Source organism: Oryza sativa, chromosome 5 (assembly GCF_034140825.1).
Source record: "Oryza sativa Japonica Group chromosome 5, ASM3414082v1".
In the NCBI taxonomy this organism is placed as follows: Eukaryota; Viridiplantae; Streptophyta; class Magnoliopsida; order Poales; family Poaceae; genus Oryza; species Oryza sativa.
The window spans coordinates 29,874,583-29,887,257 of NC_089039.1; the positions used below are offsets into that span (position 1 = coordinate 29,874,583).

Sequence of the window (12,675 nt, forward strand, 5' to 3'; positions counted from 1 at the left end):
TTCGTAACGAAAAAAACAAACTTGATTGTGGATATACGTTAACTGTTAACTAGTTGTAGTTTAATTTGTTTTTTTCGTTGCGAGATATAGAAGTTGAATTTGAACTTGCATGTTTGTGAAGTGATATACATGTTAATACATCTTCTCTCTTTTTTTTTAAAATTTTTTCATAACCATTTGAGTGATACGCAAATAACGAGAGGATATCCCCTCCAGGGATGAAAATCCACTCCAATGCAGAAGCTGATGGTGATGCCACATTCCTCCTAGCTGCACTGCAGAATGAGTGTTTGTTGTTGTCTTTCCGAATGAGTTCACTTTAGATATGTCAAGTTTTAATCACATTTTTTAATTGTAGGGCATGTTTAGTAGAGCTCCAACTCTTAAATTTAGCTTCAGGAGTTGGGTTTGGAGTGGAGTTGTGGAGCTGCCTAAACCCAGCTCCACCTCTCTAGTTCATTTTGTGAGAGAGCTCCACCCAACTCCACTCCCACTTTAGGTGGAGCTGAAACTATTTGGCTGTGCCAAACAAGCCCGTAATACCAGACATAACATGTCTCTTAACTTGTAAAACCAGAGCACCCGAGGTCTTAAGACGGTATTATGTCCAGGTTTTACTGATGTGACAAGTTTAGTATAATAAAATCAAATCAGTAGAGTAAGCGTGGAACCCTCGTAAACCCCACAAGTTAGTACCCTAATCTTCATCCTCCTCCCACCCCCAAGGAGTAGGGCAGCGCGGAGGCATAGGGCGATATTGTAGAGACCGGGAACTACGGATTCGATGTGGTAAGCGGCTTGCAGGGGTTACGCTAGGGAGCCAACGAGAAGGCAAGACCCGCACGCTGGCTACTTGGTGTATACCAGAAGGTGAGGCCTGAAAGATGCTTCTGAGGCAATATTCTAATTTCTAACACCTGAAATCATAAACTAAATTCATTAAACAAAAAGAGCAAAACAAAACTATAACCTAATTTTCGAACTACATAGATGCAAATAAGATCAGAAGACCTCACCTTGCCCTAGTCTTTTCTGCTAATCAGATGCCTCGTGAAGGTAAGGCAAGGCCACAAGGGCAAGGCGTGGCTGCATGGCGCGTGGGCGACGACGTCGCCAGCCGGTTCGCTACGTCGGCCATCTTCCTTCTTTCCTGGTGGCGAGTCAGCAAGTTAGCGTGATTGTCACGCCCCGAACTAGTCCCGACCGGAACTGGCCCGTGACGCTCCAATTTAACCTGTTAATCGATACCAGTCCCAGGAAGCAGTGCTGGTATCACAGGGAGACAGAATATCACAGCAACAGAGGTCTCTTTATTATAGAGTAGAAGTACAGTCATGTTGGGCTGCGGACAGATCCCGAGCTCACAACTGCATTACAAAAGGAAAGCGGAAGCCAGGACTTGGACCAATCATCACAGGCGCGACTTGGGAACTAGGCCGAAACCCTAAAACTCATCGTAGCCGGCTTGCTCCTGGAAGAACTCCTCATCAGCAGGATCCGCTTTATCTTCTTCAGCAACTGAGGGGGGATATTTATATAGAGCAAGGGTGAGTACGGGAGTACTCAGCAAGCCAGGGGAAATAAGTGTTTAATGCAGGCTTCAAGGAAAGGCTGTTGTTTTCGCAATTTATTTTATTTAAACTCTTTTCTAAAAACAACTAAGTGAGTGCTTCTCAAACGACACGGATGAGACAGTGCGTCTCGTCCGGTCGGAGTATGTGCAATGTATCAGTCTTTAGATCTTGAAACAGGGTTGGCACCCGGCCAACAGCTTTTCAAACGGCCACCCGGGCCAACAACTTTTCAAACGGCCACCCGGGCCTAGCTGATCCCGTCAGCTGCTGATTTTCCAAACATCGAACCCAGTTTCACAACAGCAATTTCACAAGCAGTAGTCAAACAAAACTACGCTAGGAATCACCTCACATCCGCCCATGACCGTGGGCACGGCTGTTCGAACAGTTTAATGACCTCTGCAGAGGGGGTACACTTTACCCACACGACATTACTAACCCGGGTCACCCAGCCCGTGGGGATCAGCCACGTCGGGAGACCTCCAAGCTTTCATGACAAGGCATTTCGAAAGCCGACACAGGTTTACCATATGCCGACGAGAGGGGTCCCAGACCAACAACAGGTTAGGTCCCAGACCATACTGTGCCAGGAAGCCCAGGGGTCCTCCCCGACACCACCCCGGCGAATCCACATGTCTCTCAGCATCAAGGCTCCCCTGATAAGCTAGTTACTCAGCCAGGGGTGTCCCATTCCACCCATGTGGTCGTACTTGTCTTATGTTCGGATGAAATTCCAAGGAAACGGTCCTTAAGTGCAAGAGCGGGAAACTGTACACCCGGTACGTTTCCCGGTCCGCGGTTTTGGAAATTCATTTAGTTCGCAAGCACCGACCCAAGTGTTGGGTTTTCCAAGTCTTTTGTAAAACTCCAGTTTTACCCAAGTTGTTACTCAGATTTTAAGTTTGAAGGCGACCGTCGATACTCGCACAGAGTGCACGAGTATCGAGGCGCAACTGGGTGGTTACAAGGGGACATGGTATAGCAATTAACAATGGAAGGATCAAATGCGACAAATTAGGTAAGTCCGCCAATCTGCCTCGCAGACGGGACAACAGATTAAGTGTGATCCTATCAATGCATAATATTTTGCAAGTAACATAATTAAATTTCAAATATAGGCTCAAGATGTTCAAAGGTGGCTTGCCTTGCTCGAGATCTGGAGCTTGATCCTCGAAATCCTCGCACTGCGGGTCTTCGGGCTCCGGAACTACACGCGAAACGGGACAACTCAACAAACGGCGAAAATAAAGCCCTATTAATGACCTCTAAGCGTGCCATTAGATAGATCTCGAGATTTGGGGAATTTTGGAAGTCGAACGGAGTCAAACGGATTTACGGTTGGGAAGATATTGAATTTCTAAGATTATTGAATTTTTGGTCTAAAGGAAAAGGATTTAATTAAATCCTTTTTGAAAAAGAAAAGAAAAGAAAGAAAAGAGGGATGGAAATTAGACTTTTCTCGGGCGGCTAGGGTGCGGCCCAAGAGATTTGGGGCGGCTCGGCCTAGCTTAACGGGCCGGCCGGCCCAAGGCGGCCCAAGCGCGCGCGCGAGAGGGGAGGAGAGGGAGAGGGCCGGTGGACCGGGCTCACCACGCGCGGTCCCGGGTGGGACCCGCTTGTCAGCGGCTCGGCTCACCGTGCGGAGGGAGCACGCGGCGCACGCGCGCGGGCGGAAAGGGACGCGGTGCACGCGCACGGTTCACGGTGGAAAGGATGAGGCGGGCCCACGCGCAGCCTCATGGCTTGCGGTGGAACGCGCGCACGGGAGGGACTGACCGGGGTCGGCTCGACCCGGTCTAGGCTGAGCTGGCGCCGACGTGGCGCCTACGTGGCTGCCACGTGGGCTGGCGGGAGGTAGACGATGACCCGGCCGCGAATGGACGGCGGGCGGCGGCGGCGAGCGGCGGAGCGAACCACGGTGATACGGGCAAAAGCGAGCACACCGGGCGGTTGTACAGGACAAGGGGAGACGAGCCAACGGCTCGGATTTGCCGGGGGTTGCTCGACGGCGGCGGATTGCGGCGGCGGCAACCGGCGGCGGGAGAAGAGGGAAACGGCGACGAGGCCACGAGAGGTCGATTCCCAGCGGTGAGAGCATCTACGCGGCTTCGGGAACTCGATGCTAGCGTCGGATTGGACGGAGCTACGCCAAGCGAGGCTGGCGACGTGCGGGTGCTACGGCGCTCGAGCGGCGACGGTGGCGAGCACACGGCGAGCGACGGCAACGGTCGGGGCGGCGCCGGCTAACTACGGGGAGGCTACTCGGGCTACTACCAAAATCTAAGGGGGGAAGATGGAGCGAGGAGGAAGAACGGAGGGTTGCACTACCGTGCGGGCGGGGCGCAGTGACGAGAGGCCGACGGCGCGGGAGTAATCTCTCCGGCCTCAGGCCGGGGAAGAGGAAGGAGAGGGCGCGGCCGAAGTCCCCTTCCGCGTCCTTGCTCATGCTGGCTCCTCCGACACGCGCAACGACGAACGGCGATGGCGAACAGAGGGGCGGCAATGGCGCGGAGGTGAATGGGAGAGGAAAGGAGGGCGCCGGGGTTTATAGGGGGCGGCAATGTCGGTTTGGAAACCGACTTTGGCGGTCAAGGCGCGAGCTGGCGCTCCGGCTAGCGGCCAAAACGGCGACAGGAGGGAGAGGGGAATGACGCCGGCGGGAGGAAAAGGGGAGAAAGGAGGGGGAGAAAGGGGCTTGCCCCTTTGCCGATTTGGGAAAAAGGAGGAGGGGAGCGGGGGCGACGCGGCAGAGAGAGGAGGGGCGCTGCCTCCGTCCCTTGGCGGCTTGCGCGCGGAGTGGCGGGGCCGGGCGATGACGACGGCGATGACAGCGGGGCGGTTTGGAGCGGCGCGACGACACGGGCGACAGGCGCGGGCTGGCGCGGCAGAGGGTGACGGCGGCGGCGACCGGGCGGTCGGCCACTCGGCACGCGCGCGCGGGAAACAACGGGAGGCGCGGTGGTTTTGAGCGGCGTGGCTCGGGCGCGCGCGCTGGCTAGCGGGACCGGGCGGCTGCTCGGCTGCAGGCGGCAGGGCAGCGGGACCGGGCGGCATCCATGCGGGTGCGCGCGCGAACGAGCGCGGGGAGCGGCAGCGAGGGATGGGGAGACGGAGAGCGAGGGAGAGGAGGGGGAGATGGGCCGAGCGAGATTCGGCCCATCGACCTCGGGGGAGGCCAAATAGACTTTTGCGGAGAAATTTGATTTGGAAGGAATTGGATTCAGAATTGAACTTGACGATAGATCGGGGATTGAGATCTTGAGATGGCATGGACACTAGACAACAAGCAAGGAAACAAATTTCGCAATTAGGGTTTTTAAGAGATAATTTTCCCGCTAGGCGCCACGACGGAACGGGCGCTACAGTGATGCGTGAGATAAAATGGCGACACGAGGAAGAGGTGAGATTAGAAGTGAGAACATGAAACAACGCATTGCGTCATGTCCTCGAGGCCTCGATCGACTCATTGAGATCGGCGACAGCCACACGACCGCGTCTCCCTGCCTCCCTCATTCTTCCCTCAAGGCACCGAGAATAGTAGCGGTATTGGGTGACCTGCCTCGGTGCCCAGCAGCAATATTGGGTGACCTGCATTGGGCAGGTGTGGTGATGATGGCCCCCTGCTGACCTAGGCCCTAAGCGGTCGCACAACTCGTCTTGACCCATAGTCCCCTGCTCGTACTGCTTGCTACAGAGCACAGAGTAGAGGCCGACGACGATGAGCACGCCGTTGAGTAGATTTCCAAGATGCATCTTCTCGTTGAGGAGGGAGCCCAGCACGGGCCACCACCACCAGCATCAGCATGAGCGGGTTGAACAGCGGGCCGCATTGCTTCACACATCACGATAGCACCACCAGCATGATGTCGAAATAGTTGGAGAAGGAGAGGGAAATGCCACAGCTCGCCGATGAGCTCCTCCGTGACCGTCACCCCTCTCCCCGTCGACCACCGCCTTTCTCTCCGTCGCACGCCTCCCCCCTCCCGACTTGGAGCGAGAGATGGGGAATGAGAGGGGAGAGGAGGAGTCCGGGAGAGAAATAGATGAGGAAGAAGGGTTGGCGGTTGACATGTGGATCCCACTCATCCCGTCAACCAAAACCAGCTACTATACCGCCGGGGGATGGGCCTAGTGAATTGAGGGATTTATAGTGAACTTACTCCTTATCTTTTCAGTTCTTGTTCCAATTCCGATTACGGTGGTGGCCCATGTAATTAAAAGGCCCATATATATATAAGCTGGCAAGGCCGCAAGACTGAAGAGGAGAGGCAATGCCATGCATGCAGATGAAGATCGCTTCTCTTGTATGTAAGTATGTATGTAGAAGGAAAATAAGGGGGAATATATATAGTAAAATAGTAATTCAGGAGTGGTGGGTGTTCCTGAAAGAGCTCATGGCCACAGGGCTTAACATAGAATCATCTTAATTGTGCGGAAGAAACAAAGCATGCACGCGCAGGAGGATGGAGTAGTAGAATGGATGGATGGATGGATGGATGAGGGTAGCTAGCTAATTGGCAAATTAAACAAAGAAGAAGAGGAAAGGAAGGAAGGAAGCGAAGGATCGATGATGCCGGCCGGTCCCGGTCCCTTGGTGGTGGTCCTCCTCCTAAGCCTGCTGCTGTTGGTGGCAGGGATCCATGGGCGCCTCCAGCACGAGGAGGAGGAGGAAGAGGAGGAGGTCCAGGACCAGGAGGGAGGCAGCAGCAGCTTCACCCTTCCGGTGTGGGCGCCCCACGTTCCGGAGTCGGGGGAGGAGCGGCGCGAGCACTTCCGGGCGTTGATGGCCAAGGACATGAGGCGGATGATGCGGCAGGTGCCGGAGCTCATGTCCAAGACGGACATGTTCGAGCTGCCGATGCGAAGCGCGCTCAACATCGCGCAGGTGGGCATGTACGTGGTGGTTGTCCGCATCGGCACCCCGGCGCTCCCCTACAGCCTCGCCCTGGAGACGGCCAACGAAGTCACCTGGATCAACTGCCGCCTGCGCCGGCGCAAGGGCAAGCACCCTGGGCGGCCCCACGTGCCCCCCGCCGCCACCACCATGTCCATCCAAGTCGACGACGACGGAGGCGGAGGAGGGTCCGGCGGCAAGTCCAAGGTGACCAAGGTGATCATGAACTGGTACCGCCCTGCCAAGTCCTCCTCGTGGCGCCGCTTCCGCTGCTCCCAGCGCGCCTGCATGGACCTCCCCTACAACACCTGCGAGAGCCCCGACCAGAACACCTCCTGCACCTACTACCAGGTGATGAAGGACTCGACCATCACCAGCGGCATCTACGGCCAGGAGAAGGCCACCGTCGCCGTCTCCGACGGCACCATGAAGAAGCTACCTGGCCTCGTCATCGGCTGCTCCACCTTCGAGCACGGCGGAGCCGTCAACAGCCACGACGGCATCCTCTCCCTCGGCAACAGCCCGTCGTCCTTCGGCATCGCTGCCGCCAGGCGCTTCGGTGGCCGCCTCTCCTTCTGCCTCCTCGCCACCACCAGCGGCCGCAACGCCTCCAGCTACCTCACCTTCGGCGCCAACCCGGCCGTCCAGGCTCCCGGCACCATGGAGACGCCGCTCCTGTACAGGGACGTCGCGTACGGCGCCCATGTCACCGGCATCCTCGTCGGCGGTCAACCACTGGACATCCCGCCCGAGGTGTGGGACGAGGGCCCCCTGGGGAACGACAACCCAGAAGCCGGCATCATCCTCGACACCGGCACCTCCATAACCTACCTCGTGTCGGCGGTGTACGACCCGGTGACGGCGGCGCTGGACAGCCACCTGGCGCACCTGCCTAAGGCCGAAATCAAGGGCTTCGAGTACTGCTACAACTGGACCTTCGCCGGTGACGGGGTGGACCCGGCTCACAACGTGACGATACCCAGTTTCAGCATCGAGATGGCCGGGGATGCGAGGCTGGCCGCCGACGCAAAGAGCATCGTCGTTCCGGAGGTCGTCCCGGGGGTTGTCTGCCTCGGCTTCAACCGGATTTCGCAAGGCCCCTCCATCATCGGCAACGTGCTCATGCAGGAGCACATCTGGGAGATCGACCACATGAGCACTGTGCTCAGGTTCAGGAAGGACAAATGCATCAACCATCAGCAGCTCAACAGGCACCACAAGAAGGCCTCTTCTTCCTCCTCCTCCTCTTCCTCTTCTCCTCCTCCTTATCCGGCCGCCTGACAACCTCGCTCGCACGCACGCATCTTCAATTCATCTGCTGCAGCGGCTCATCCCTCTCCTATTAATTACTCATCTTCCGCATATATATATATATATCTGTAGCGTACGTACGTATCTATCATGTGCGTACTCACTCCATTATTAAGCTCGCATCGCATGTAATACTATTACTTATATATGTAATATATAATTAATCATATATATACATGTACTCTGCTCTACTACTACTACTACAGAAGTCTATATATACATTTGCTTGTCCTTCTATATAATATAGGGACAATTGCATCCATGCCCTCCACTTTCAAAGTCAATTGCTGTTTTGTTTGCAGTTTTATCCCCACCTTTTGAATCTGAACCGGCTGTCTACCCCCACTTGTAACAGCTGTCTGGCGGGTCCCACATTTTGTGTTAAAGAAATACAAAAGAAAATAAAACAAAGGTTTGAGAAAATATGAAATTACCATTGTACCCCTGAGGGAATGGACAGGATAGGGTTGAATCTGTCCCCTCCACCTCGTGCGTCGGTCCCTGCGTGCGTGCGAAACCATAGCGGCGAGAGCGTGGCGCGGCGGCGACGGGGAGGGCGTGCGCGAGGCGGCGGCCGCCGCTGCAAGGGCGACAGCGGCTGCGGCGAGGGTGGGCGCGCGCGCGCGGGGGGCCACCGTCACCGCCTCCCCGAGGCGGAGCAGCGGCGGCGTGCGCGGCCTCCTACAGCACCTCGACCTCCCCCTCTCCGCGCGCGGATCCGGGCGTCGAAGCCAGCAGCCGCCGCAGCAGCTCAATCGCTCCGAGCCGTCCCCGACATCGTCGCCGCAGCAGAGGGAGAGGGTCGGGGAGGAGCTCGGGGATTGGGCGCCGCCGGAGTGGGCACTGCTGCTCATCGGCTGCCTCCTTGGGCTCGCCACCGGCATTTGCGTCGCCGCGTTTAACCGTGGGGTGAGCATTTCAATGGTTATGCTCAGAGACTGGAAACTTGACTATCCTCTGCAATTTAAGTGGGTTTTGATGTTTCATTACTTCCTCCGTTTCACAATGTAAGTCATTCTAGCATTTCTCATATTCATATTGGTGCTAATGAATCTAGATAGATATATATGTCTAGATTCATTAGCACCAATATGAATGTGAAAAATACTAGAATGACTTACATTGTGAAGCGGAGGGAGTATCATTTATAGGATCTAAACATAGTTAATGGATGCTAGCAAATGTGAATTCAAGGGACTTCGCATATGTGATTTTGATCCGTTTATGTGTGCAGACTAAACTTTTTTTGACGGAAGTGTGCAGACTAAACTAGTGCAAATAAATTCACCCAAATGATGCAAAATCAGTTTCATTTAATTGTGCAAACTCAAAGCAACTTAACAGTGCACTGAAAGCAGTAAATGAAAAGCCTTATGTCACACGGTATCTGCGGTTGCCCAAAACACGATAAATTTTGTTAAAATTTAAAACCTTCCTAGTGATTCCAATGTAAGTTAAGGTTGAGATTTTTCAGTTCTGCCTTGCATGACTGATTCTATAGATAGCTCCTGTTATGGAATTTTTAGGTTCATATCATCCATGAATGGGTTTGGGCAGGTACCCCCAACGAAGGTGCAGCTTGGCTCTGCCTTCAGAGGCTAGCTGATACTTGGCACAGAATACTGCTGATCCCTGTGACAGGAGGCGTTGTTGTTGGAATGATGCATGGGTTGCTTGAGATATTTGATCAGCTGAAACTCGTGAAACCGCCTCAGAAGCAAGTGGCCTTCCTCCCGATTCAATCCACCCTAGTCCCTAATCAATCCTTGCTCTCCTTTTTTCAGATTCTATGTATATCTATCCTCCCTGATTCCTATATGTGATTTATTACTGAAACTTCATTACTTGAGGTATTTTTCAATGCCTATTCTTCTATTTAGGCTTGTTTGCAAATGGATAACGGATTGTGATCAGTGATTATTGCCATGCTGAATGTTGATACAATGTCGTGCCGTAGTGCGATTGATACTGTTCTCATCTACCTTCTAGTCTCTGATGTATGTGTCTATGAGCCATACCTCATTTTTTTTCCGTCCCCTACCACTGCCGTGGACACACTTTGTAGTTATGTTTGTGGACACTTTGTTATATGTGACTTGTACTAGTTGTGTTGAAATTCTGTCAAAATTTTGTTCAAATTTTGGTCAAATTTTGTAATTTCCCTAGTATTTGTGATTTTTTTTTGTTAAAAGTACAAAAACATCACAAGAGATGCTCATATTTGAATTATTTATAACAATCACACAAGCTGAAATCACAAAATAGGGGCAAAATAACACAGCTGAAAAAATGGGGGCAAAAATGCAATAACCGCCAAGGGTATAAATGTCCTTTTCTCTACCTCTAACACTGTTAAAATCAACTATTACAAGTGGGGGGCAGACGGCTGATTCAGATTCAAAAGGTGGGGGTAAAACTGCAAACCCTAAAAAGTGAGGGTAAAACAACAATTGGGTTTGAAAGTGGGGGCATGGATGCAATTGTCCCTATAATATAATATTCAATCAACGTAACAGCAAGAAACCAGTCCCCCCCTTTGACAATACCATTTTTCTCATTTGCCTCTATTGCTTTGTAATTCTAATCAATTTCCATATTAAGCTGCAGTGCAGAGTCCCACATCCAACATGCTCTAGCCGTAGCTCTAGTACTGTAAGTAACACAACAAATCTAATCTTTTCTTTCTAGGCAACTTCAGCATAACAATGTCCATTCCCAATGCAAGAGTAACAGCAATGCAACAAACCAAATCTTATCTACCAAAGGTAAGGTACGGTACCGTGCAGGTACAAATTGCAGAATACAACGACACCAGCAAAGCAAAGGGAAACCTATTTATCTTTAGCTCCACAAAGTGCCTGTCTTTACATAAGACACAATGCTGCCAATATGACTTTATTTTATCATTGTAAAGGATCTCCATTTTTCTTTCTACTCCAATATTGACAATAAACAGAAATGTTGTTCCACCAGAATCATCATGAACCCATTTGGTTGTTACCATTGCCATGGAAACCTCAGAGCAGCACCTGTTTATTAGCCTTGGTGCTATAGGAATATGCTGGTATCTGAAAACTATCATCCCCTGGATCTCTTCAGTTTTACAATGAAATCGTCATCGTCATCGCTGTAATCGACTCTTTTTTTTGCCTTTGAATCTGAACTATTATATGAGCTTGGTTTTTTTGAACTTTCCGGTTTGTCTTTCTTTACGCTGGGTTTAATTGGTGTTCCTGATCGTATTTGCTGTTGCCGCTTTTGCTTTTTTTCGTATGCTTTCTTTGCTCTTTCGGGAGATAACAACCCGTGTTCCATCAACCTGTTGTACATTTTCGTGGATGAGGTACTAGGGTAATATAATTGATCACTGCAGTTTGTAAGACAAACCTAGGATTTATCATTGGTAAGTGAGAGAACTTATTTATATGAATGGTTTCATGCCCTTCATTAGAATGATGTGTGAACTTGTGCTAACATGAGGCAACCAAATTTAGTACTAGTGTCTGCTTTGAGTAGGCGATATTAGTCAGTTGATAGCAGTAAGCTTCATGCGTTGAAGCTACAAGTATTCTTAGAAGAATTTACTGTCAGAATCCTACTAGATAGCTAGTACTCCACTAGTTAGACAGACACCTGAATGTCACTAGTATGTACTACTACTGTATATATATTCCATATAGGGGTAGGAGTATTTCTAACAGTTGAGATAGAAGAAAATTTATATATTACGCTAAAAGGTGTAAAAATTTGTGCGTACCAGAATTCAGCCATCTCACTGGAGGGTATCTGCTTGGATAAGGACTCGTAGAATATCCTGAGAGGCTCTCTCTGGACGAAATTAATGGCATCAGGCAACAACACAGATGAGATGAGATGAGATTTGGTTGAGTGGAAATAAGCTGACCTCCTCAGGGGGGTCGAATTTCTGGCCTGGCAGCGAGTAGACCTTCTTCTCGGTCTTCCCTCTGCTGCCGGTGGCGGAGGCGGATCGCTTCGGCTTGGCGCCCAATCCCTTAGACGCCTGCGCATCAAGATCGATTTCGATTTAGATTTTGGAGAGGTAGCCAGCCGTCTGGATCTGGCCGCAGCTAAATTCAAGTGTACTCCATGTGTGTTAGGGAGAGGGGTTGGGGGAGAATTCGTACTTCGAATTTAGCGGCAGAGATTCCGGATTTGCCTCTGGCTAAGGCGGCGGCGGAGGAGGACGACATCTCTACCCTCCGGAGCTCAGCGAGAGCTTGAAAGCAAAGCTCGAGCGCTCGCTTGGGGACGCGGACGCGGAGGGGCCAGGAGGACGACGACCGGAGCTGGGGCGGCGTGGCGCGCCAGCGAGAGAGGAGGCGCAGCGACGGCCGGGGAGAGAGGAGACGGTGCGGCCGGCGATTTCGAGAAGGAAGATTTTATTTTTCCTACCGATCGGATTTGGATCTGCTTTCCTTCACCCTGTGAAGGCACGGTCGTGCAGTCATCACTTATCCACCGTCCATGCAATCCAACGGCTCACGTGTCATGCATACTTAACTGCTATTGAAATCAGTCCATGGCAGCCCGACAAGACACACTGATGAGTTAATCCGATGAGGCCTCTCGTCGCTGCTGCCGCCGCCGCCACTGTCGATGCCGACGATGGCGGTGACTAGCTAGCTCGGAGCTCGTCTGCTTGTAAGCGTGCGCCGTCACCAGCCATCGCCTGGGCCCAACTTTTTCTTTGTTGTTCTTCATTTTTCGGGGCCAAAGTACCAAAGACATATTTTAGTTCTTCATTTTTTGTTGTTCTTCATTTGTTCAACTGTTGATGGTACTGAAGACATATTTTAGCTATGGAGATTGTAGTTTCTAGTGCGTTGCTTTTGTTCTTTTCAATCCCTTTTGATTTACGATCTCTATTCTCTATCT

General features: G+C 51.9%; 2 protein-coding genes and 1 long non-coding RNA gene across 3 annotated transcripts; 2 read left to right on the plus strand and 1 right to left on the minus strand.

Moving 5' to 3' along the window:
• The first annotated feature begins 5,920 nt into the window (after positions 1 to 5,920).
• On the plus strand, positions 5,921 to 8,039 carry LOC4339818 (aspartic proteinase NANA, chloroplast). Its single transcript, XM_015785357.3, has one exon. It carries the CDS (start codon positions 6,142 to 6,144, stop codon positions 7,747 to 7,749), a length of 1,608 nt encoding a protein of 535 aa, XP_015640843.1. The 5' UTR covers positions 5,921 to 6,141; the 3' UTR covers positions 7,750 to 8,039.
• Positions 8,040 to 8,237: 198 nt separating this feature from the next.
• LOC107281154 (uncharacterized) lies at positions 8,238 to 9,760 on the plus strand. The gene is made up of 2 exons (XR_001546316.3): positions 8,238 to 8,688; positions 9,337 to 9,760. It is a non-coding gene; the product is annotated as an uncharacterized lncRNA (long non-coding RNA).
• A 751-nt stretch (positions 9,761 to 10,511) lies between these two features.
• Positions 10,512 to 12,197, minus strand: LOC4339819 (uncharacterized). The gene is made up of 4 exons (XM_015785358.3): positions 11,925 to 12,197; positions 11,684 to 11,800; positions 11,537 to 11,607; positions 10,512 to 11,098 (listed from the first exon to the last, which is right to left on the minus strand). The coding sequence occupies exons 1-4, from the start codon at positions 11,988 to 11,990 to the stop codon at positions 10,858 to 10,860; spliced, it is 495 nt and encodes a 164-aa protein (XP_015640844.1). The 5' UTR covers positions 11,991 to 12,197; the 3' UTR covers positions 10,512 to 10,857.
• Between the last annotated feature and the right edge of the window lie 478 nt (positions 12,198 to 12,675).